Here is a 22,517-nt window from a genome sequence, read left to right on the forward strand (position 1 = left end):
GTACAATGAATGGCAAAAAGGGGGGAGACCAAACGACCCCACAAACCCTCTAACACTCAGGAAAAAGCAAGGAAAAAAGGAATTTAGGAAAACAGTACGCATAGCAGTAGCAAGGCAACTGGAGGCAGAAAAAGAGAGTATCATGGAAGCAAAATCTAATAACATGGAGGTCTTCCACAAACTAGTCCAAAAGAACCGTAGGAAGGGAATTGATCACATACAGGATATAAACGTTAGCGGCGAGATATTCTCGGGAGATAAAGTCATAGAGGGATTCAAGGAACACTTCTGTACCCTGTCTACACTTAAAGAAGAGGCCTTCAGCAACCCTGAGTACCACTTCCAAGTGGAAATGGAAATAAGCAATATCTGCAAAATGGTAGACCAAGAATCGATACGCCCTGTCATAGAAAATGAAGTCCACAAAGCTATATCTACAATAAATAGGAAAAAATCTGCAGACTACCACAATATAACTATTGAACATTTCATATATGCTGGAGAAAATATGTTGTCCGCCCTCACTCAACTCATTAACATTATATTTTCAGAAGGAGATATACCAAAAATTCTGAAAATAGGACTGCTTTCTCCTATATTTAAGAACAAAGGCAGCAAAAATGATGCATTAAACTACCGAGGGATAACTATTTTACCCGTAGTGAGCAAGATAATAGAGGCCATCGTTAGAGACCGGATACAACCAAAAGTGCAGAAGGTGCAAAACCCAACTCAAAGAGGATTCACCAAAGGATCCTCCCCTATGAATGCAGCCCTTCCTGTGGAGGAAATGTACCGAATTCTCACCGACAATAAGCAAAACGGTTATCTTGTCTTGCTGGACGCAAAAGCTGCCTTTGACACTGTGGTGCACTCACATCTATTCCGCAGGATGTATCATGCTGGGATTCGAGACAGGACATGGACAATCATTAAGAGTCTGCATCAAAACGCAGAAAGTAGCATAAAATGGTCCGGAAAAACATCAGAGCGTTTTACAGTAGGCATGGGTGTCAGGCAAGGAGGCATACTGAGTACAGACCTGTACAAGTTATACATCAACCCTTTGTTAGACCACTTCCAAAATACAACCTACGGCATGACTATAGGGAATGTCAACACAAACAACACCGGATGTGCAGACGATGTCGCAATATTGAGTACACAATTAACTGATGCTCAAATTATGGTCAACATGGCCCTTGACTTTGCCAACTCAGAAGGATACCAGCTGCAGCCAAAGAAAAGTGTAGTAATTAAAATAAGCGGTAACAGCAATAACACCAAACTGGAAAAAGATAACCTGATGATGGGAAACACACCTATGCCGAATGTTGAGCAGTCTACACACCTTGGGATCATCAGAACTACAACTCGGAAGAACAACATACAAAGTAACACCAACGAAAATATAACAAAGGCAAGAAGGAGTGCATACAGTCTACTTGGATCTGGTTTTCATGGACATAATGGCTTGGACCCTGAGTCGCTACTGCACATCTACAAGATGTATATACTTCCCGTGCTACTCTATGGAATGGAACTACTAACCCCATCCAGTAAGCCACTTGAACAACTTGAGATCTTCCAAAAAAGAATGCTTAAACAGATATTATCGCTGCCAACAAGATGCCCTGATCCAGCAGTCTACATACTCACAGGAATTCTCCCGATTGAAGCCCAAATCCACATCAAGACACTAACTTTCTTCAACAATGTCTGCCACCAATCAGAAGAGAGCACCGAGAAAAAGCTTGCCAGGAGACAACTGACAGTCTGCAGTGAGGCTAGTAATAGCTGGTTCATAAACATCAACAAGTTGCTACGTCTATACGATCTCAACGAAGCGAATACCTACTTGGCCAATCCAATAAAGAAAACTCAGTGGATCACATTGATAAAGAACGCTGTGATGAAATACTGGAGCACCAAAATTGTACAAATGTCTGAACTATACTTAGGGCTCAAGTACCTGAGCAATCAAAACCTAATCAAGGGAAAACTTCACCCAATCCTCAAACACAAGAGTCACTCCGCGCTAGACAACAGCAGAATCCCTACCAGATTACGCCTTATTACTGGAACTTATGTACTCCAAACAAAACGGATTCAATTCTACAGACAAGAAACAGACCCGACCTGCCTGCTTTGTGGAATGCAAGAGGAAACGCTAGAACATTTTGTAATGCAATGCGAGAAGCTGCAGTCCGTTAGAACAGTGATACTTAAAGAGGTGAATGACATATGGCAAAATGAAATGAATAACACCACAAGATTCCATGACTTGAACATCACAACACAAATGTGATTGCTCCTTGACAGTGCAAAACTCATCAACCTAAATAAATATAACTCAGCCAGCGCAGCCCGTTTGGAAAACCATTCCAGAAACCTTTTCTTCAAGCTGCATATAAAGAGAAACGTACTGTTGGACGAAAGGAATTAGAGGCACAGCGTAGAAGATAAACTAGCATGGAGAGGGGGAGGGGTAGGGAGACCATCGCTCTGGGTCATAAACCACCGGCTTGCCTACAGATTCCTAGTGAACATACTTTTAGACTTTACCGTACATATACTTTTATCACGATATGGTAATCCCGTGTGAACACTGAACTTTTAGATTTTAAAAAGCAAATATTTTTAGAACATTGAACTTTAACTATGATACGTTTTAACCAGGCAAAGCCGCTCTATATATATTCTGTATGTGATAGTGAGGGGATTTTAGATTTTAAACGATTAATAAGGCGTCGCTTTTATATATTACCGCAAAATCCCGTGTGGAAAGACTTGTTTTAACTTTGAAAAAATCGCCATGAACTTTTAATTATAACATAAATAACTTTTTAAAATGTCGGGAGGTGTCGTTGCGGATTGCAAATACTATCTTTAACGATACTCATATATGTAAATAATGTACATAATGGTGGAAGGATGATCCAAAAATTCATGGATAAATTGTGGTGATGGGATCCACATTCACAGCACCATTGTAAATAATGAGCACCGCCACCCAAAGCACCTGTTCAACACACAGAACCTGTATGGTTCTCCTTTGAAGGGGGTAAAGATACAGAGGTAAGGTAAGGGATTAACCAAATTAGCCTCTTTAACCGTTACATACAAATTACTTTGCTTTTCAGTCTGTACTGTTCAGCCTGTATCAGGCATTGCTAGAAGCTATGAATTATTTTAGCACTTCTTAAGACCACCGTTAAAATAAGCCTAGCTTAAAAGTGTATATCCAACTGGATCATTCACAACATTATCTCAACCAAGGATTTGTATAGTCTTACTATACAAATCCTTGTCGCAACCAACTTTTGTGAAACTGCTGTAAAATTCGATATCCAATCATATTCATCGTTATAATATGCAGAAAAATAAACCACACCCATTCAAGTCGGCCATTTTGGATTTTTCTAACTTCTTCACCTGCAAAATCTGGGTGAGTATGAGCATAGTTTTCATGCAACGCCGTGACATTATCACTATTTAAAGACAGATAAGTTTGATATAATATTATTTCCGAGGTATAAAAATATTCCAAGTTTAAACGTAGCATACAGAACAAAATCAATCTCCGGACGGTCTGACATATTTTGGATTGTTGACATAATTTTGAGATCAAATTATCATTAGAATTTTACCCTTCATCTTTTTGTCAATTGCCTGTTTTGGAAGGGTATTGGCAATATTTTTAACTTTAATTGACTTTCAAGTGTTGACACTCTGTCAGTTGGCCTTGCAGACCACTTCCTTGAAGAAAAAATTATGACAGGTGTTTTTTTTAGCTCACCTGGCCGAGGGCAAAAATATAATCTGGTCATTGATAAAAAAGAAAAAGGAGAGTGATGTTAAACATATTTCGCGTGTTTCATGGCAAAAGAGAAATGAAATTTTTCAGCTTTCGATGGCCAATTAGGGTGTGACCACTTCTGATTTAGCCTCTGCAGGTCATGAAAGATAATTACTTGGGCAAAGACCGGTAGGTGTAAGGCCACGAAATCAGCTACAATACATTGAAGGGCTCGAAAAAATGATAGGGCTAAGAAAAATTGCCTGACTAACCAAAACCACAAGTGTGAGCGCCTTTCATAATGTTTGACATGTTTGATGAGGATTTTTTTTTAAAAACTTTTTGGCAACAATCATGTGTTGTAATGTTCAGCTATCTTATTGCAATAAACCAATTTCAGGTACAGAAAGGTTTGTCAATTATGCGTCCCTGTATGACTTCATTTTCCAGATAGAGGGGCCTGCCTGTATCCCTGCACTATTAAAGTACATCAAGAGTAATCGTGTTTGTCATTATGCAGGATAAACTAGAAATAATGTTATTCTTCTTCTTCTTCCAAGTAAGGAACCGAATTCATATTGAATGTGTATGGTCCCGCGAAAACTTAGCGCAGTGCCAGGCAAGGCAGCAAGTCTTCTCAAAGTTATTTACATTTAAAACGTTCGCCAATTTACAATTAAAATTATGTACACGCTATGCTGTTTACTTCCTTTCAGATCCTGCTTTCAGAGCAGCTCTGAATCCCTCTATCGAGTCAGCCGATGTTGTTTTAGCTGGAAGTTGATTCCAATCCCTGATGGTCTTTGGGAAGAATGACTGTCCATAGGTGTCAGTTTTTGTTCTTTCTTGGTAAAAGCGGCCTATACCTCTGGTCCGGCTGTCGTTGGGTATTAGATATTGTTGTCTATCTATATCGATTAGCCTGTGCTGGATTTTAAATAGCATACATAGTCTGTTGGTTTTCCTACGTTCTTCCAGGCTTTCCCACTGTAATTGTTTAACCATGTGTGTTACACAGCCAGGTGTTCGGTCTGAGTAGTTATTATGAACCAATCTTGCTGCTCTTTTTATACGATCGCAAAAAAATTTTTGTGGTCGTATATTGGTATGACGTTGGCGTCGTCTTCGTCGTCCGAAGACACATTGGTTTTCGCACTCTTACTTTAGTTTAAGTGAATGGATCTCTATGAAATTTTACCACAAGGTTCAATACCACAAAAGGAAGGTTGGGATTGATTTTGGGGGTTATGGTACCAACAGTAAAGGAATTAGGGGCCAAAAATAAGCATTTTTGTAACTTCCAGACATAACTTGTGTGTTAGTGTATGGATCTCTCTGACATTGTACCACAAGGTTCCATATCACTAAAGGAATGCTGGGATTGATTTTGGGGGTAATTGCCTCAAAATTTTAGGAATTAGGGGCCAAAAAAGGGGCAAAAAACAAGCATTTTTCTAGTTTCATGACAATAACTTGTGTGTAAGTGTATGGATCTTTCTGAAATTGTACTACAAGGTTCCATATCACAAAGGGAAAGCTGGAATTGAGTTTGGGGGTAATTGCCGAAACGTTTAGGAATTGGGGGCCAAAAATAAGCATTTTTCTAGTTTCCAGAAAATAACTTGTGTTCAAGTGCATGGATTTCTCTGAAATTGTACTGCAAGGTACCAAACCACAAAGGGAAGGCTGGGATTGATGATGGGGGTAATTGCCTCAATAATATAGGAATTAGGGGCAAAAAAGGGGCAAAAAACAAGCATTTTTCTAGTTTCAGGACAATAACTTGTGTGTAAGTGTATGGATCTTTCTGAAATTGTACTACAAGGTTCCATATCACCAAGGGAAAGCTGGGTTTGAGTTTGGGGGTAATTGCCCTAAACGTTTAGGAATTTGGGGCCAAAAAACACATTTTTCTAGTTTCCAGACAATAACTTGTGTTCAAGTGTATGGATCTCTCTGAAATTGTACTGCAAGGTACCATACCACAAAGGGAAGGCTGGGATTGAGTTTGGGGGTGGTGAATCATAAGGGGGTTCAAAAAATTTGGGGGGGGGGTTTCCTTTTTTTTTTCTTTTAAAATTTTCCATTTTAAGTTGGTTATTTCTGATTTATATTTAAAAGCAAATAATAATGATATGATAGGAGATACACGCCAAACAGGATGTGTAAATTATTATATGATAAGTATTGTGCAATAGCAAGAAATTTTCAATTGCACAATAGCAAGAAATCTTCAATTGCACAGTATTGCGCAATAGCAAGAAATCTTCAATTGCGCAATAGCAAGAAATATCCAATAGCACAATATTGCGCAATAGCAAGAAATTGTCAATTGTACAGTATTGCGCAATAGCAAGAAATATTTAATTGCACAGTATTGTGCAAAAGAAGATACTTCGTATAAATTGCTTATTTCTTGACCAATTTCAATGGGGTTTTATTCTTGAATTCTTGGGGTTCTTTAATATGCTGAATCTAACCGTGTATTTAGTTTTTGGATTTTGGGCGCTGTTTTTAAATTGGTCCACATTGAGGTCCAAAGGGTCCAAAATTAAACTTTGTTTGATTTCATCAAAAATTGAATTATTGGGGTTCTTTGATATGCCAATCTAACCGTGTATTTAGATTCTTAATTTTTGGTTCCGTTTTCAAATTGGTCTACATTAAGGTCCAAAGGGTCCAAAATTAAACTAAGTTTGATTTTAACAAAAATTGAATTCTTAGGGTTCTTTGATATGCTGAATCTAAACATGTATTTAGATTTTTGATTATGGGCCCAGTTTTCAAGTTGGTCCAAATCGGGGTCCAAATTAAACTTTGTTTGATTTCAACAAAAATTGAATATATGGGGTTCTTTAAAAAAATTTGATATGCTGAATCTAACCATGTATTTAGATTTTTGATTTTTGGGCCCCATTATCAACTTTGTCCACATTGAGGTCAAAAGGGTCCAAAATTAAACTTTGTTTGATTTCATCAAAAATTGAATTCTTGGGGTTCTTTGATATGCTGAATCTAACCATGTATTTAGATTTTGGATATTGGACCATAATAGGTGAATGTCCAATTTAAAATTTTTAAGTTCTTAGACCACATTCATTCTGTGTCAAAAACCTATGCTGTGTCAAATATTTAATCACAATCCAAATGCAAAGCTGTATCAAGCTTGAATGTTGTGTCCATACTTGCCCCAACTGTTCAGGGTTCGACCTCTGCGGTTGTATCAAGCTGCACCCTGCGGAGCATTTTATTTGAACTTGTTCTAATGATTTGATCTTTTTTTGGCTCGATGGATCCCAAACTGTGCAGGCATATTCCACTGAAGGTCTTACCATGGCTGTATATGCTGCTGCTTTTACTGGTTTTGTGCAGTCTTTCAGATTTCTTCGGGTAAATCCCAATGTTTTATTTCCATTGCCTACAATATTATCAATGTTTGTTCCGTAGGTACTTAATCACAATTCCCTAAAAGTGCATAAAATTAACATTACATAGAGATATTGATAAAACAAATAAAAAGGCAAATCTTCATTCACTGGACAATTCATTAATACATGTTTTTCATCTTCGATTAAATGATTTTCATTACAAGTGTTGTTCAGACAAATTCTATTTTCAACTAAAAGACCTTCATACCTTCCAGTCTCAATTTTCAAAAGAGCAGTACCACTTCTAAATGTCTTACTGATACAGAAAAAGTGTGACAATCTCTATTCCCAGGTTGAATGTAATTATGATGTGCTTATTTAAGGAGTTTAATGACAACATGTCACCAAAATTTGAATTCAATGATAATAATGACAACACAATTTTATTCACCAAAACTATTATATGAATTTCTTGTTAATATGGAGGGGGATACTGTATATTAAAGTACCTGAAACAAGACACAAGATAATCTGTTAGTATTGTTAAATATGCTTGAATGTCTGAACAATCAACAGCTACAGCCCATAATCACTAACCATGACATTTATTCAAGGAAAGATAATACTTATTTGGCTGTGAAGTGCAGAATCTGGTATGGACATACATGTTGTTGTTATGTATAATTAGTGTGTGATTCTTTAAGACATAAAAACATTATGTTATAATATATAATAAATATTTAACCTATGCAAGTAAGCCAACATTTTCCCCCATTGGACAAATATTTTGATAAAAATAAGCAATTTCATGGATACAGGGCCGTAAATTCAATTAATAGTCAAATTAACCCTGTCACCCATTAAATCTACTGAATGATTGATTTGTAGATTTAAAACTTCACTCATATATACACAGATAAAACTATAATATGTATCTGTTCAACATTAAACCAAAGGCTGGTATTTGTAACTTAAAATAAAATGCCAATATTCTATATATATTTTTTTACCTATATGTATATTCTTATTATTGGCAATTTGTCTTAACTATATGTTTTTTTGGTTGAGAATATAAAGTAAAATGAAATAGTGAGTAAAACTACTGGAACGAGTACAAAACATTCGAAAAGTTGTTCGGTTGTATGAATGAATTCGTGTGTATTTCATTGATAAATTGACGCAGATGGACTTGCGCATTTTACGTTTTTGCACTGATACATGACTTCATTGCCTAATATTTTCGAGTATCAAGTCCTGTCTACGATCCTAAAAAAATTAAGCAGTAAGTTAAAGATCAAAGTGAAAATGTACAAATTGCCGATAAACAGGTAAATGTGGTACAATTTGATTCCATTTATCGGCACAATTAATACCACCAAAAAAATAGAGAGTGGCGCATTTGATACCTTTCAAAAACTGTAATTGGCTCAAATTGATTCTGCCCATCAATCATTCATGTATATGTATGTATCTTACATATACATGATATATAAGCTGCGGTTACCATTTGAAAACATGAATATGAGAAAGAGACTGTTTTTTTATATAAATTAAGGGTATTTTAATGTCTCATATGCCTGTAGTAAGGTCATTATGATATTGCCTAAATGACAATAAAGTTACATTATTTGAATGTCATCAATTTCCTGGTTGTATTATAACAGGTCAAATGTAATTTTTCCAATAATTTACCAATTGAAAGGAAGCATACCTATTCCATCTGCTTAACCAAAGAGCAATTGATGTGTAACTATATTGAAAGGAATTTAAAGATTAGAAAGGTCTTAAAGCTGATTAGTTATTGAAATATTTGATATTTACTGTGTATCCTCAATATTGAAGTTCATTATGTAATGAATTGTTACATAAACTATAAAGTTTGAACTGGAAATGAAAAATAAAACAGGTGTTTTATGGAATTTTGTTCATCATGTTCATACATAATCATGCAAAAATCCAAGGTGTAAATATGTTTGTATTTTTAGCTGTAGCTGGTCTCTAGTTATGTTTTGTTCCTAGTTCAAACTTTTGATCGTACTACACTGAAAGGAAAATAAAGCTCTTACCATATTGAATTGGAACTAATTTTAGCAATATATGTATGTGTTAATGAATTGACAACACAGTGTTTTTAGAATAGGATTCAGCTTCAATTTGTACTGGAAGATTACAATTAAAATTCAGAATGTATGGTTGTCCTTCAGTGAAAAAATTCCTCCTTCCCTCCAAAAAACAAACACCAACAACAAAATAGTTATACCAAATCTTCAATTTCTTCATGATCTTGTAGTACATGTATGTACATACATGTATTGTAATACATTTAATATAAAATACATTTTGAACATGAAAATGTTGCACAGTTGATGATCACCAATTATAGATAAAAGAATTAATTCATGTTTATTAATAAGTTATATAATTACATTACATGTTTCCCCAAAAGCCCAAAGTGGGTTATTGGAAATACCAATATACATATTTTGCACAGCTTGTACTTTAATCATCAAAGTTTGAGGAAATAATTTATAAAGAATAACCATTGTTAATTGTATCTGTGTATTTCTGTTTCCAGGTCTGATCTGTTATTTGTGTATTACTAATCCAAAGTTGTTTACCTTTTTTAGAGGTATTAACAAATATATGATTTATACATATACATGTAGGTGAAAGTTGCCTCTAGATAATTATAACTACCGGTACATGTACATGTATGTCCAGACTATTTTGAAAAAAATACATGTACTTTTGTTTACATGCATTTTGTGCTTCCTGCTGGAATAAATTTTCATTTGATAACTGGAACTTTTTTCAGGTATAAGCAGATAAGGAAATTTAATTTATAAAATCAATTTGAAACACCAAATAGTTAATCAATTTAATAAGTCAAATTTATTTCCACTTTGAAAGTTGAAATCATTGTAATATTTATCTTGAAAATAATTAATCTTAACAGTGAAACTAAAATACATTTTTGTAAGTGTCCATTATTAGGTAAATTACAATATATTAATCTACCTGTTCATGTAGGTCATCATTATTGTTTATTAAAATTTGTAAATACTTGAAATTTTGATAAGGAACATGTATTAGATATCATACACCTTGAGGGTGTCAGCCTAAATTGGTGTATCTAGTTTACAACAAGCTATTATTGTCAATGCAGAATAATAGTTTTCAATAAGTTAGGATGGGGTCTTTCAGCAATTTGACCATATGTTATTGAAAAGCATGATAAATGGAGGGTATCCAATTTCATTTAACAACATATGCATCTTAGTGTAAATTTGAATAAAACCGTTATTATGTAAATTACAAACATGTTCATCCATGCCAGAGTTTACTATTTAGGATGATGTATCACCACAAAACCAAATATTATAAATGTTTTCATGATACATGAAACAAGAAGAGATTAATTGCTCTTGTTACCATTAGACTAAAAAAATGTATATTGTAGTTTCCAAATGAGTAAATATATGATTATTTTCAGAGCCTGCCTTGAGTGGTAGAGATAAATTAAAAATAGCACCATGTCTATTCATGATGAAATGACAGCCACAAGTGACAGCTTTTGGGAAATAGGAAAATATAGTCGGACTGTGAAACGATGTGACAATGGATACAAACTCTGTGATAATTTACGTCAGCTTATAGAACAAAGAGCAGAAATAGAGAAAGGATATTCAAAAAATTTACAAGGTTGGACTAAAAAATGGAATGATTTTCTTGATAAAGGTATGTATTGTTATAGGTACCAAATGTATAAATAAAATATGATGGACCATTCTTGTGTGTTCTCAGTAAATTGTGTAGTTCGTGTACAGTAAGAATATATTGCTTATCATATGCATGTATCTAGTCTTCAGTGAGGCTTCTTTCCCAAAAGAAAAGGAAAAAACCTACACAGTCATATGCTAGTCCAGCCCTGGCCTCAGTGACTTATTTTCAATTTTTATTTTTTTTGTTGTCACTGAGTCCAGCTCGCCCTCCATTACCTTCAATGGTGCAAGCTCCCGGGTAGATTACCCGGGGACGATATAGACAATACCAGAGCGCTCAAGTACGAAAAATGTATAACAAATGGTGAAACTTGATAAAATAAACAAGTTACATACCTGAAATGCTTATACACTATGTGGAAACTCATTTTAACAGGAGGAAATCCCTTGCAGTCGGAGCTGTGGAGATCTTGTTTACATCAGTAACGCTATATTACGGAACGTGACGTTTCTACGCTATAACGTAGACGAAACGAATTCAATGTATCGATAAAGATATTCGACGTTTAAACTCGTTAAATCAACGATTTTGCACCTCAAACTTTTAAACGTGGACTTAAGGGCACTGAATGCTGCTGGTAAATTATGACACTTTAAATTATGTATGTGTATACCTTCTGTTGTTCAGAAGAAGTTTACTGATTGTGTTTTTTTTCTCAGTTCCAAGTGACAGAAACCAAATCAGTTTAAACGTTTTCACATATCATGGTTCCTTTCAATAAATGACGGGACAATATTAAAAAAATCTCTTCATCAATTTATCATCACACTTTTATTTTTTTGAACCATTTTTCAACCCGAATTTCAACGAATAACCCCTAATTTGTATTTGGGGTTGCCGTACGGCTGATAGGCGGCTCTGTCGATTTCCTTGCGATAACTTATATATTAACCGCTCGTTCAAAAGCTTTTTGAATGTGAATTTATTGTTACTGGTGACAAAATGGAGAACAACTTTAATACTGACGATTTTCATTTTCTCTCATTGTTTTAAAGCTCTCGTTAATATACATCTGAAATTCCAGCCTCGTTAAGTCTTTTTTTACTGAAGCAGCGAATGATAAGTCTGAAACTGTTTTTTCACTTACAGTCTTTTATATCTTAATTAGTGTATTCAATTTAACATTGTAATTTAATGCAATCTAATACATGTTTTTAACTTTCAAATTAACGATACACATACCTGCTATTAACCTTTGGGCCAAAATAAAGTATTTTGAATGGTGATTAATGTGAAACTAGACTTACGGACTAAGTCCAGTTTCCAAAATCGTATCATGGCAGGACCATCTGCATTGAAATATAGGGTTGAAAAATTGTTAAAAGAATAAAAGTGTAATGTTTTATTGATGGAGAGATTTCTTATTGTCCCGTCATTTACTGAAAATTTACAAAGATATGGACAATAGTCATGTGATTATATCAGATTCTAGTTTTTTTAGTCCTAGAAGATATGGCCAACCATGAAAACATTCCTTTACCGGTGTGAATGGTTTTTGACCCGCAGAAAACGTTCATACCTCCTAGTCAATGCAAAAGGTTCTTTAATCACGAAATGATTAAATAATAATCAAAGTACTGAAGTACTGAACATCGGACGACCGCAAGTTCTTGTGGATGGCACTTGTCTCAGAAAGTAAATCACATCTCTATACCTGAAAGTGAGTTTAATGTCCAGAGATATTATTTTTTCTGATACATATTCGTGCGTGGATGATGAATAAATGACCGGGAATGCAACCTCACCATAATAACTATAATACTGTATTAATATTAATATATTAATATTTGTATATAACAGTAACATGTATATATAATATCAATCCATTTTGTATATCATTCTATTTCTTCTATTCTAGTTATAGTGCAAGTGCATGGTGGACACTCTTCTGTATTATTCGATTTTTCTAATAGACTGGATTTGAGCAGGCATTCATATTTTCCCGCAAAACGTTCTTGAAATATTCTTCCGCATGCATCTTGAAATCTAGAAATCTCTGCGGCAACAAATACATCGAAATGCCATCACGGTCATCGTGATGTGAAAATCCTTTTAGTTTTTGTAACTATGTGACATTTTCAACTGTTTTCCTAGATGCAGAGTGCCGATAGATTTGATTCAATACGTAACCTTTATTTGACATTGATTGCTTTGTCGTTTTCCGCTGAATATACCTAAATATTCTGTTTCTATTGATACCTTTGCATCTGCATGATTTATATAAAATCACTAGAAAACAAAAATATAGATGGAGATGCAGATTTAAAAGAAATGTTTAAGGACAGTGAAAGCACAATAAAACATTTTCAAAATCAAGGAAAGTTTTCAAAAATGAATAATGATTTTCAAACCAAAACTGAGCAAAATTTACTATTTCTTTTAACCCGGACACTGACAGTCCTATTACTTGCTCTGAAATTAAATGTATTATAAAAAACTTTAAAAAATGGAAAAGCAAGCGGTCCAGATAGCGTGTTGAATGAGGTAATTAAATTTAGTAGTCCAGTAAATACCAAAGCATATGCTGAATTATTTAATCTAATGTTAAAAACAGGATACTATCCAACTTCATGAATTCTGCATACATAACTTTAGTACATAAATCTGGTGACAAATGTTATCCAAGCAAATACAGAGGCATTTCTTTAATCAACTGTATATCTAAATTATTTAGCAGTATCTTAAATCAAAGAATGATTAAAACTATGAAAAAAAAATTAACTACCGTACCTACTCGCTTATTAGTCGGAAAATTGGGAGTAAAATTCATAATCCAGAGAGGGGGACCGACTAATAGACGAGATCTAGCGACCAGAGGAAAAATCCAAGCTTGAGAAAAGTGGTCAGGAGTGAATTTCCTGGTCAAAACTACGTTTTTGATTGCCAAACCTACATAAATCAATAAATAAAAAGTTTTTGTTGAAAATAAATGACTACAATACTGTCTTTGTGTTTTATTTGTTCTTTGGTAAACATTTTCTGCAAATTCGTGTTGAAATTCTACTGTTTCCGGTTTGTGTATTGATTTTCATGGTCACATGGTTTTCCTATAAACCCAAAAGAAGAGCCAAGAACCAAAAATGAAAAGGAGATAACAATGTACCAAATATGTGAAAGGATGTTTTCAGCGGTGTTATTGTGTCATTATTGTGATATCATGATATCAATTCAATGCTTATAAATCATATAATAATCAAAAAATAATTTTAAGATTCATTCCCAAAATCAAAATATTATTCATTAAAGTGTCTCAGGTAAACAAAAATTACAAAATTGATTGACAAGCCAATATAATCCATTGATAACCCCAATTAAGAGACAAAGAGTTGTATTTACTAAAGGTGTGAAAACTATCAGTGATAGGTAAACAGATGACACTAATGAGTTGGAGTTAGTTATTTTAATATATTGATAAGCTTCACTTAATTTTTTTAATCCTTTAATCATCACAATATAATAAGAATTATGAAGTGTACATGCTCATTTAACACCGAGTTATGTATGCTGTGAAAAATATTTTCATCAAGTGTTGATTGACTTTAAATTTGTCAGGTTCATATTGGTTTATATTCGCTTTTCTCAAACAATAGGTTGTTAGTCATACCCTACAAAATCATTGATGCATTACGTAAACAACACATGGCTAATCTAACATTTGAACAGTGAACAAAACAAGAGAAATGAATACATCTTTATTATTAACAGCAATATAAATTATCATGATGAGCATCAACTAAATTCAAACCAAACATTAATGCAGAAATGAATATTATTCCTGGATTTGCATTGGTTCTACCGGCGTTCAGTTACTGTCAGCTGAAAAAAAAATGCCAAAATTTTGTCCGACTTATACGAGGGTCAAGACTAAATCCTTAGAATTTGGAGCTGAAAAGGGCCCCCGACTTATAGTAGGATCGACTATTAGGCGAGTTTATACGGTAATGCCCAGTTTGGATTTAGAGTTAATCATAGAACTGTAGACATTGTATTTATCCTAAAAACTTTAATAAATAAATATATTCATAAAAATAAAAGAAAACTTTATGTCTGTTTTGTAGATCTTAAAAAGGCTTTTGATTCCCTTTGGAGAATTGGAATGCTTTATAAATTGGCTAAAATGGGTGTGGGAAAACATTTGTTTGAAATAATAAAAAAACAGTTTATTCATACTGAAGCATCTTTAAAATATAATGATAAACATTCTAAATTCTTTTCCATTGACCGAGGAGTAAAACAAGGGGACAGTATTAATCCTACACTCTTCAATTTATTTATAAATGACATAGTTGAAAATTTTGACCATAAAGATTCAAAACCCTTGAGAATATTAAATTCTGATATAGGAAGTCTTTTGTTTGCCGATGACCTTATCATTTTATCCGAAAGTAAATAAGGTCTTCAAAATAGCTTAAATAACTTATCGAATTACTGTGAAAAATGGCAGTTATGTCTAAATACTAAAAAAACCAAAAACAATGACCATTGAACAAAGAACTACAAAACTGGAACCATACATTGTAAGGTTCAACAATGAAAAAAATGATAACGTTACTTAATATAAATTTCTGGGCACTCTGATAAAAAATAATGGAAATCTAAATGCAAGTTTAACAGATTTACCAAAAAAAGCTAGGAAAGCTGTTTTCAATAAAATCACATGCAGCCTTTTTGGGAAATTTCCCTGTTAATGTATCCTGTAATCTTTTTGATTCTCTTATTAAACAAATTTTAACATATAATGCAGAAATATCATACATGGATACATTATTATAGAGCAAAAGGCAGATTAAAATCCCAAAACAAAGATAACGATAATTTCCAATATTTGGATAAGACCCCTTTCGAAAAGGTTCATGTTAATTTCTGTAAATATATGCTAGGTACTGAAAAAACATCTGCTTTATTCACTTGAGTCTAAAAAAAAACGCAAGTGGGTAGGTGGGGGCTGGCATTAGTCAGACTGGTCCCGTTACAAATTATTTTCTCGAAATCTACAATCAAATGACTCATTAATTGTAAGTCAAACGGCAGAAACAGACTAAAAACAATGAGATCTTAAAATCATTTAGGTTTTATATTCATGTTAATTCACGCCTGGGAATTCGGGGATGGTGTATTTTTTTAGTTTGACATAATAAACAAGTTCAAGGGGGAGACAAAACGACTGAAAGACGATTAACAGAGTTGCCTTTGGGGGGGGGGGGGGGGGGGGGGGGGGGGCATATTGCTCACATAAGCGTCAGGGAAAAGCCCGAGGGTTTTCATAGTCTTATAAGGAGTTTTTAGAGCAAGTAAACAAGTATGTATGTACGGCTGTTGTCTGCTCTTTGGTCGGGTTGTTGTCTCTTTGACCTTTTCGCAATTTCCATTCTCAATTTTATGTATGTAAAAAATAGTGTTGGTGTTTCTTTGTGTGAATAAATGGAGATATGGGATATACAATAAGATAGCAACAGCTATGCAACTAATGATATCAAAACCACATATATCTAGAAAATCGTGACTAATGCATTATGGACTAGTATCTTTGTACTTCTAATTTGTAGTTTTAGTAAACGTTGGTCCCCTGGATTGGAAAGATATATAAGTATATTTAGTATAGCAAGAATTAAATCTATCACGTTCACAACAATAGCCATATTTTAATTATCGTAGTAACATATTTCAGTTTCCAAGTACATATTTGTTTAAGTTGTTAAACTTCTTTTGTTTCTGGAGAAAACTCAAACCATAATGAAATAAGGAGATGTGGTATAGTTGCCAATGAAACAACTTTCCACCAAAAACCAAATGACGTACATGTTTGTTTGCTAACATTGCTTCATTTCAGATCTCCAAATCACCATTTCACTATACATGCTATAGCTATGAACTGCATCTTCAATGATATTTGTATTGTCACCACATGCCTTATAAAATACCACCATAACATATATATATATATATATATATATTGTTTTAACCGTGCCCGTTCGAAAGTCCAATCCGTACTGGGTATAAATAGGTTTTATACGGCTAATTTCTTACGACTGCAGTCTTTTAAATTGTATACCTGCTTATACTAAAATTGCTGCGCATATCGTCAGGTTTATATTTTGTAAATGACATGTTGCTGGATTTGGCATTTTGATAATACAAAAAGGCACGCATAATACAGACTCCGGCTTACATCTCCGACATGTGCAATTTCAAACTGGCACTTTTGCGCAGAGTTTTCTACATATATAGAGGGTGCATATGTAAGCGTAATTTCATTCCACCGTGTATTTATTCCGTGTACCTGTTTTTCACTAGAGAATATTGGATGTAAATAGCTCGAAAGCGTCGATCTTGATATCGTTGTTTTGTTTATATTGACTGGTTTATTGTTTACATACATTTATGGGTTGGAATTAGAATAATTAGAATAATTTTCAAGGAACCAGTGTAATTGATCTGAATCAATCTATCCGGCGTTTTATGATATATAGACATTGACATAGAAGACATGATTTTAAGTCGATCAAAACGCAAATGCACTGTAAAACTTCGGCAATGTAGTATATGATTATTACAATTAGTGAAAATTCAAATCATAAGATTTTATGGATTTGCATAGAAAAATCATTTAAATCTAATTTGTGATTAAAACGTTATTGTGTTATCATGATGTATTCAAATCAAAATGAGTACCCAAACACTTCATCAATGTATGGATCTGAAACACTCGTGTAATGAATCCCGGTTCAAAATAACTAGTGCAATTAATCCTCGTACAAAATCACTAGTGTAATCATTCCTGGTTCAAAATCAATGTAATCATTCCTGGTTCAAAATCAGTGTAATCATTTCTGGTACAAAAGCACTAGTGTAATCATTCCTGGTTCAAAAACACTTGTGTGAACATTGAATTTCCTTCGATGAAAAACACGAGTTTACTTTGTCAATTTTTTACATAAATCAACTATGCAAGACGAGTTTAAGTTAATTCAAATACCCCCCAAAAATACCAAGCCCCATTTGTTATATATTTCCCCTTCAAAAAATTTGTCGTCAACGTTAACATTGACTGACGTTTTCTTATGAAAATTACAAGAACAAAAATGGTGACGTAAGTTTTTATTGCATACAATGACATATGCTAATGTAACTCGATTCGAAATACAAGTGTGCCAAAAAAATTTAAATATCGGGAGATATGCCATTCGGTATCGTGTTACCGTAACGAGTTTTAAGCGTTGAAAATCTTTATCGATACATTGAATTCGTTTCGTCTACGTTATAGCGTAGAAACGTCACGTTCCGTAATATAGCGTTACTGATGTAAACAAGATCTCCACAGCTCCGACTGCAAGGGATTTCCTCCTGTTAAAATGAGTTTCCACATAGTGTATAAGCATTTCAGGTATGTAACTTGTTTATTTTATCAAGTTTTACCATTTGTTATACATTTTTCGTACTTGAGCGCTCTGGTATTGTCTATATCGTCCCCGGGTAATCTACCCGGGAGCTTGCACCATTGAAGGTAATGGAGGGCGAGCTGGACTCAGTGACAACAAAAAAAATAAAAATTGAAAATAAGTCACTGAGGCCAGGGCTGGACTAAGTCATATGCATGAAGAAGATAGTGTTTTTCATTTGGAATTCGTTACTTTATTTTATTGTCTCGCCTTGATGGGTCAAAAAGCGAGACATAGGTATGTTGTTTCCGCTGGCGGTGTCAACAATGTATTAGTTTGTGATTAGGTCTAGTTCATGGTGAACCACTAGTGGTAGGTCAATGATATTTGGTATGCAGTTGTATTAGCATTGGCACATCTCATTACCATGAAGATTATTTGGCCCCACCCCTTCAGTCAAGGTTTATTGACTTTGAAACTTTGCTTAGTTTACATGTATTAGTTTGTGATTAGGTCAGTTTATGGGGAACCACTAGTGGTAGGTCAATGATATTTGGTATGCAGTTGTATAAGCATTGGAATATCTCATTTCCATGGAGATTATTTGGCCCCGCCCCCTCATTCATGGTCTATTGACTGAAACTTTTGCTTAGTTTTCATATATTAGTTTATGATTAGGTCAGTTTAAGGGGAACCGTTAGTGGTAGGTCAATGATAATTGGTATGCAGTTGTATAAGCATTAGCACATCTCATTTCCATAGAGAATATTTGGTCCCTACCCCTCAGTCATGGTCTATTGACTTTGAAACTTTTGCTTAGTTTACATGTATTAGTTTCTGATTAGTTCAGTTTAAGATGAACCACTAATGTTAAGTCAATGATATTCGGTATACAAATGTATTGGCATTTGCAAGTTTCATTTCCATGGAGATTATATAACCCCACCCCCTAATTATGGTTCATTAGGGCCCTGCTGAATGGCGGACGCCCTATAGTGATCAGTATGTCTGTCCTTAACAAATTGTGTCCGCTCTATATCTAGAGAACCGTTATGATTTCAAAGTTTATACTTGACATGTATATTAACCAACACCAGAGGGTGTGTCATAATGTATGTACAACTTCCTAGGTCAAAGGTCAAGGTCAAAACTTTGGTTTTAGATGACAACCCCATGTCCAATGATAAAGATACAAATTTTTTACCACACATTCACAGCGGGGCCCACAGAGATGGCTCCCATCTCAATGATATCTAATTGACTTTGAAACTTTTACATAGTTTACAAGTTAATATTTGTGTTTAGGTTTGTTTTAAGGGAACGACTTATGAAAAGTCAATGGTATTTGGTTTGCAGTTGTATTAGCATTGGCACATCTCATTTCCATGGAGATTGTTTAGCCCTGTACCTTCAGTCATGGTTCATTGACTTTGAATATTTGCATAACTTACATGTTAAAGTATTGCTATTTTAAATTCAACATTTGCATTATCAAAATAACAAATAGGCGAGACATATCTCTGTGTTAACAGTTTATATTAATTGAACACATAATATCTGAATCAGTAATCAAAATGAAAAAGGTAACTTTTTTCCCCCTATGTTGTGGAAAAACTAAATAAAAACATTTGTGACCTCATGTTTATAGGTCCAGAATATGGAACAACACAAGCAATGTGGAGAGGACTGTTAGAGGAGGCCAATAGTACAGCTGAATTACATACAATTGTAGCCGAGAACCTGCTGCAGAAAGTTTATCAGGGTATTAAATCATGGCAAAAAGAAAATTACCACAAATCTATGATGCATTATAAAGAGACGAAAGAATTTGATGACGGCTTCAAAAAGGTAGGATTTGGCATCAATATTTGAAAAATTCTATTTAGTTCAGAAAATTATGGAGTTGTTACACGTACACATGTACCATTGATGACCAATTGCATCTTTACCTATAACTTAATTTATCATTATATATATATATATCTGTATATGTATATTAAGAGATATTTTAGCTACATGTAAGGCACTTTACTTTTTTTTTTCTGTGTGGAATAGCAAAAAAATCATTCTAGCTACATTGTAGTTGCTGATTCTTGCTCCATTCAAAATTGACTCTGTTAATCTCACAGTGAGTACATGAACATGTATTCTAATGTGATTATTAGTTGAGTTACTTTATGAGAAGACACTTATAGATGTCGTTATTTATTTGTGGGATCAAAGCATTTCTTTAAGTGGACTTTAAAAACATTAAGATTTATTAAGAATGAAATTGTTCAAAGTATGTTAAGTGCAACAGAGAAATATTATTCAGGTTTTCAAATATGTTGGTTTAAGTAACTTTTTTGTGCTGATGAAATTAATTTTTCCAGCTGTTAAAAGTTGTACTTCATGAAAATGTCCAAAATGTTACATTTAAATGATGAAAGAATAAGTCTCTTTTTGTGCCAAACAGACCAAATTTCAACAATGAACAAATTGAAATAATGAGACCAATTACCTTTTTATTTGATTTACATGCAGGGGCGGATCCAGGATTTATAAATATTCTTTATTAAGCTGAGGACAACCCATGCTTTGCAAATTTTAGGGGGGGGGTAGGGTTAGGGTTAGGGGGGGCACTCCTGCCACGCCCTTGTCTGAATCCGCCCCTGACATGGGTCCTAAAGTTTATGTTCAAAAGTCCTACATTAAAGCTTGCAGATAAACATTTGTAATTTCTGAATATATAAACTACCAACAGAACATAGAAAACTGTACAATGACAATAGTTTGCAAAGTATTTATTCTTATAAATGGAAATTCACGCAGAATCCATGTATACTAATGAGACTCCTTCATCTCCTATTTAATCCTTTGATCCTAAGGTTAATAAGAAACTGTATGGTATCATAGCAAGAGTCAAACAAAGGTACCAGGAATGATGTTAATGTTGAAAGTTAATTTAGTCAGAAGTAGAAAAGGCACTTGTTTGTTCAGGTCTTCTTTTGTCAAGTTATTCTAGTTCTGTTTCATCATGAAAAATATTGTAGTTGTACATATGTAGCATCAATTTATTAAGTGGCCAAGAAACTAGGCTAGATCAAAACCTTATATTATTGAAGACAGCCCTTGATAATGTACATTTTAAAATTGACCAGATTTAAAAAAAGTGTATTTAATCAAAATATGTATGACTTTCCTTCCCACACATAAAGATATATACAATTTGCAATAGTCTAATAGTCTAATAGATGTAAAGTACACATATATAATCTCTTCATATTTAAGATCAACTGTTACAATCTGTACAAAGTACAAGACATTTGACAGATTTTCTTCATCATTTATCAAGCTATTGATATATAACAAAAGATAAACATCATAAGTACAAGGAAAATGTGATTACAAACAATGTACTAATCACTACTGAGTGGAGATAGAATTAAGGATGAATACCATGTCATCATATCATGTCCTCAGGCTGTTTATATTTATATAACAAATAGTTTATGGTGTTTTCACTACCTAGTTAGTCTGGTTATCAGGTTGTGATTTATTGTTACATATTCTTGGTGCAATCTAGGTCAGACTTTGAATAGACAGAGAAATTAAAAAATGATGTAAATGTGTACTGCCCATTTACAAAACCTATTTTATTTAGATTTTTAAGGAATTTAACTTTTTATTCATGTCCTCGATGTACTTTTGATTTATATAGCGGTACTTAATATAAATGAATAGAGATGTGTGTTATCCATGTACATTAATAACAAAAATATAAACAGCAGTTGAACAACACCTCACATATAGAAAATATAGTCTTGATCAACTCTTTACAAGTAATGAATAAATTTGATCAAAGATTGCTATCATACCAAATTCCTTGATAGACAGAATGAGGACAGACTTCTAAATACAGAAAAATAAACAAAGGAAACATGTGAATTTTTAATATAATTGTATATAGTTAGAGGAGGGGATAAGGCGTCTGCACAATGCTAGGTGGTGTTGCTGTAGAAGTGAGAAGTGAACAGTCAGGGAATAAGTAAAGAATCAGATCTATTCTAACATTGTTAGGTTGATTTTCTAGGCACTTTATATATATATAGTGATCTTCATGTACATGTGGTCCTGACAAGAATTACATGGTACAACGATGTAGGGTCAGCGAAAATAAATATACATGGCGTGCTATTTAGCTAGCTA

At 33.8% G+C, this 22,517-nt stretch overlaps 1 protein-coding gene across 2 annotated transcripts in view; it reads left to right on the forward strand.

The window, feature by feature from the left end:
- Positions 1–3,393: 3,393 nt before the first annotated feature.
- The window catches only part of LOC127706414 (protein kinase C and casein kinase substrate in neurons protein 1-like), a 41,245-nt gene continuing 22,121 nt past the window's right edge, over positions 3,394–22,517 (forward strand). For both annotated transcript variants that reach the window (XM_052211018.1, XM_052211019.1), the window contains exons 1-3: positions 3,394–3,448; positions 10,661–10,905; positions 19,978–20,177. In XM_052211018.1, the coding sequence (XP_052066978.1) occupies positions 10,701–10,905; positions 19,978–20,177 (405 nt within the window). In that variant the 5' untranslated portion in view covers positions 3,394–3,448; positions 10,661–10,700. The remainder of the gene's footprint in view (positions 3,449–10,660; positions 10,906–19,977; positions 20,178–22,517) is intronic.

This window comes from Mytilus californianus, unplaced genomic scaffold, assembly GCF_021869535.1.
Source record: "Mytilus californianus isolate M0D057914Y unplaced genomic scaffold, xbMytCali1.0.p SCAF_6, whole genome shotgun sequence".
NCBI lineage: Eukaryota > Metazoa > Mollusca > Bivalvia > Mytilida > Mytilidae > Mytilus > Mytilus californianus.